The sequence below is a fragment of the Galeopterus variegatus genome, unplaced genomic scaffold (assembly GCF_000696425.1).
Source record: "Galeopterus variegatus unplaced genomic scaffold, G_variegatus-3.0.2 Scaffold5788, whole genome shotgun sequence".
Classification (NCBI taxonomy): Eukaryota; Metazoa; Chordata; class Mammalia; order Dermoptera; family Cynocephalidae; genus Galeopterus; species Galeopterus variegatus.
Genome location: NW_007731899.1, coordinates 127,215 through 131,730, shown reverse-complemented (window position 1 = coordinate 131,730; position 4,516 = coordinate 127,215). Strand labels below are relative to the sequence as shown.

General features: G+C 39.0%; 1 protein-coding gene across 1 annotated transcript in view; it reads left to right on the top strand.

Annotated features, from left to right (window-relative positions):
* B3GALNT2 (beta-1,3-N-acetylgalactosaminyltransferase 2) overlaps positions 1-4,516 on the top strand; it is a 16,154-nt gene that overhangs the window by 2,046 nt on the left and 9,592 nt on the right. The window contains exons 2-3 of the mRNA XM_008589983.1: positions 738-816; positions 4,072-4,255. Of these exons, the coding sequence (XP_008588205.1) occupies positions 738-816; positions 4,072-4,255 (263 nt within the window). The remainder of the gene's footprint in view (positions 1-737; positions 817-4,071; positions 4,256-4,516) is intronic.

The following is a 4,516-nucleotide window of genomic DNA, read 5'->3' as shown; positions in this document are numbered from 1 at the left end:
GGGAGCGCCGCCGCACTTCCCAAGCGGTGCACTATCCAGTGCGCCACCGGGCCGGCCCTAACTGAGAGGTTTTTCTAAGTCTTGCTCCCTTGACAGCAGTGATGATGTCAGAAAATTTTTAAAGCTGAATTAAAAGTCAAGCTGTGACTTTTTAGAGAGAGGTTAATAAACCAAAAGTACTATCAAGTTCTAAACAAGCCAAAATGATATAGAATATACAGTTAAAAATATATATATATATACAGCCTTTTAATGGAACTAACCAATAGGGTTCTATCTGCACTGTGTGGGCCAGACCGTTGACTTAGAGGAGCTTTTCTCTGCATGGTCACTTAATTTTAAAACGTGCCGAGATGTGTTTGAACTCATGAGAATTTTCAGTCTCCAGAAAAATCAAAGGTAGTAATAATTTTTTAAAAAGCGGTAGGGTTGGGAAGTAAAATAAATTGGTTTTGTACCATTATGGTATCAAGTTCAAGAACATAGGATTCTGTGTGAACTGAAATTCTGAACACTGTATGGACTGAGCATACCAGATCTTTAATATTGTAGATAACAAGAGCGGTAGACGGCTGTGTGTCATTCTGATATTATAAGTCTCTAGCGCACTCGCATCTTAGATGGATTTATCTGCTGCACTAGAATCATATTATGAATTTTGTCAAATCAACTTTAAAATACAGTAAACTTATTTTCAGTAATGAAACATTCAGCACTTCTGCTCTCATTCCTTTCAGGCCGGGGACGGGGCATTGCCTCACGAATTCATGGAAGGTGTGGAGGGAGTTGCAGGTGGTTTTATTTATACTATTCAGGGTAAGTTGGCTAGTCGAAAGGCGTGCTGAATTCATACTCCTAATCTTTATACTTTGACATAAAAGGTGATGTTTTTGTCATTAAAAAAAAAACTTTATTGAAATAAAATTCACATACTGGCACCATTTGTTGGAAATCAGTGACTGTAAACGTAAGGATTTATTTCTGGACTCTCAGTTCTATTCCATTGGTCTATCTGGCTATCCTTATGCCAGTCAGTACTGCATTGTCTTGATTACATAGCTTTGTAATAAGATTTGAAATTGGGAAGTGTGAATCCTTCAGCCTTGTTCTTTTTCAAGCTTGTTTTTACTATTCTGGGTCTCTTGCATTTTCATATGAATTTTAGGATCAGCCTGTCAATTTCTGCAGAAAAAACCAGTTGGGAATTTTAAAGGGATTACTTACATTCAATCTGGGGAATATTGCCATGCTAACAGTATTAAGTCTCCAATCCATGACCTGGGATGTCTCTATTTATTTAGGTCTTACTGAATTTCTGTCAGTGATGTTTGGTGGTTTTCATTATACATGTCTTACACTTCTTTTGTTAAATGTATTCTTAGATATTTATTGTTTTTGATGCTATTATTGTAACTGGAATTGTTTTTTAAATTTTATTTCCAGATTGTTCATTGCTACTATATAGAAATACGATTGATTTTTGTATATTGATCTTGTATGCTGCAACCTTGCTGAACTCATTTTTTAGTTAATAGTTTTGTAAGTGCCTTAAGATTTTCTGTATGTAAAATCATGTCAGCTATGAATAGAGATAGTTTTGCTGCTTCCTTTCCAATCTGGATGCCTTTCATTTCTTTTTCTTTTTGTGCTGGCTAGAATGTACAGGGTAGTGTTGAATAGAAGTGGCGAGAGTGACCTATTAATTTATACTCTTTTTTGAGATAGATACTGTATTAGTCCCTGTTTGTGTTGCTATAATAGAATACCTGAAATGGGTGATTTATAAAGAAAACAAAATTTAGTGCTTACAGTTTCTGAGGCTGGGAAGTCCAAAGTCCATCTGGTGGTGGTGACAGTGACCCAGGGGTCTTACATTGCAAGATGGTGGAAGCAGTGAGAGACGGTTCCTCGTGTACTGTCCTTTTGAAGCCCTCAGAACCACGCCCATGACCACCATTTTTAGTCCATTCCCGACTGCACGATCCTACAATCCAATCACCTCTTCAAGGCTCTACTGCTTGGCCACCACAGTAGGATTTCCCACCCTCTTAACAGTCACAGTGGGGACTAAGTTTCTAATACATAAAGCTTGGCACAGTTCAAGCTCCAGTGAGTTCTGGGGGGACATAATTCAACCCACTATGGATGCGGTATAAGATACAATTCGTAATTTATTAGTCTGAAAGGCTTATATTTAATTTTTGCTCTCATCTGTTACGAACCATTTTCCTGTTGCTGTAATTTTATAACACTTTCAATTTTCTTCAAGTGTTAAATAGTGTGTATCTATCCTTACCCTTAACGTGAGAGGATGTTACAATAGAATGTAAGAGTCAAAGGGGACCGTAGGTCATTTAGGCCTGTGTTTCTCAAAGGGTGATCTGGGGTTGTCTGCAGTCCACTTGCATCAGTCACAGAGGTGTCGCTTAAAAACACAGATTCCCATACCAGCCAGCTACACACACACACACGCACGCACAAAAACAAATTCCTGGGCCCCACCCTAGGCCTACTGAATCTTTAGACCCAGGGCCCAGGAATCTGTATTTCGGGTAGCATTTCTAAGAACCACTGGTTTAGTCCAGCTCCTCCTTTCACAGATGAGAATGCTGCAGCCCAGAGATGCTATTACTTGTCCGGTATCTCAAAGATAATGGCAGAGGCAGAAGTCAAATATAGGTCTTCAGGCCCACCCCCATCCTTTCCACTGCAGTGACAAGGGTAGGCCATTAAATTACTTTTTCATTTCCTTTCCCCAGCCTTCAGCAGCTCACTTTTTTTATTTTTCAGAAAGTTTCTTCAATTCGATTGAGACATTTGAAAAAATCCTGACTTACCCTGCCCTAGTGACAGAACTGCTGCCTTAAATCCATAGGATCTGGGGACAGTCCCTGCACACGTGTGAGAAGTGACTCATTAACTTGTGAGGTGGCAAATACAATGTCTTTCAAGCATATTAGTGATTACTTTTATTATGAAATATCATAAATACTCCAAAAATAGAGAGTACTATAAGAAACACCCAGGAACCCCTTACTCAGAATTAACAAATGTTTACATTTTGTCATATTTTCTTCCTTTTTTTTTTTTTCTTAGAAATAGAACATTACATCTCAGATGCAAGGTCCCACAATCAATTGGCTGAGGTTTACCCTCCTCACCAGTTTCTTAAAATTGTCTTACCCCAAGTTATTCACTCTGATGGAGAGAAGTTTTGATTATCTTCCGTTTTTTGTACTATGCATCATTTTTTTTTTCTTTCATGAACATGAATATTTGAGAACTACAAACCCAGCTTTGTCTCCTCCCATCTAAGGCTCTGCTTTCACAAGGTTTCTTTGCTGAGCCCTGAGATCTGATAATCTTAAAAAAGAGAGTTGGCATAAAAAAAAAAAAAAAAGAAATAGAACATCACAGGTACAGTTGAAACCCTGTCCCTTGCAGTTCTCCCTAGCCCATTTCACTCAGGGGACGCCACTGTCCTAAAGTTAGTGTGTATTCTTCCCACTCTTTCTTTTCTGCTGTCTACCACGTATTTACATATCACATAATTGATATCTTTGGCTTCATATTGTGTATATCGTTTAGTAATTTTCACTCAACATTATTTTTTAGTGCCATTCCTTTTGACGTGCAAAATCAGGTTAATTTTTTTAACTGCTGTATTTCATTATGTGAATACGTCACATTTGAGCTATTTTTCTCTATCAGTGGACAATTAGGTTGGTTCCATTTTTTTTTTTTTTTCACTATTACAGACAACACTGCAATGAGTATCCTTATGACCATGTAAAATACTGTTTCTAGGGATGGAGATTCCTGCAGGTGGACATAGCTGAGCCAGGTGTGCACATCTGCAGCCTAACTAGATGTTGCCTAATTGCTCTCCAAAGTGGGTGTGTCTGTTTCTCTGGCCTTAGCTATGTGTGAGAGTTCCCGTTCCCTGCTAGAGTTCCTAACTTATTTCTGTTAGGTTACCTGGGAAAGGAATTTAGTGTACATCATATTAAAAGTTGTGGGTCTTCAGTTTACAATAGCGTCTTTCTCTGACTCTCAGTCTTTCCTTTTTAGAAGGCGATACTCTCTTACACAACCTTCATTCTCGCCCTCGAAGACTTATTGATCATATCAGTAATCTCCGTGAGGAAGATGCCCTCCTGAGGGAGGAGAGCAGCATCTATGACGACATTGTCTTTGTGGATGTGGTTGACACTTATCGAAATGTTCCTGCAAAATTATTGAACTTCTACAGATGGTAGGTTGTCAAAGGGTTGGGCGGCTGGAACTTGTGCTGTTCCTTTGATGTAGAAACAATTTCCCAACTTCAAACTGAGATTTAAAGAAACAAAAACATACCTAGGACTGCTGAACTCCTTGTGAAGACCGATCTAAGATGCTGCCACTTTCTCACTCAGTCAGCAGGTCACCGTGTGAATGACACTAACGTGTCAAAAGCAAACAAGGTGGAACCAGACTCACCTGGAGTCATTCCCACTGGCCTTGGCTGTCTTAGGGC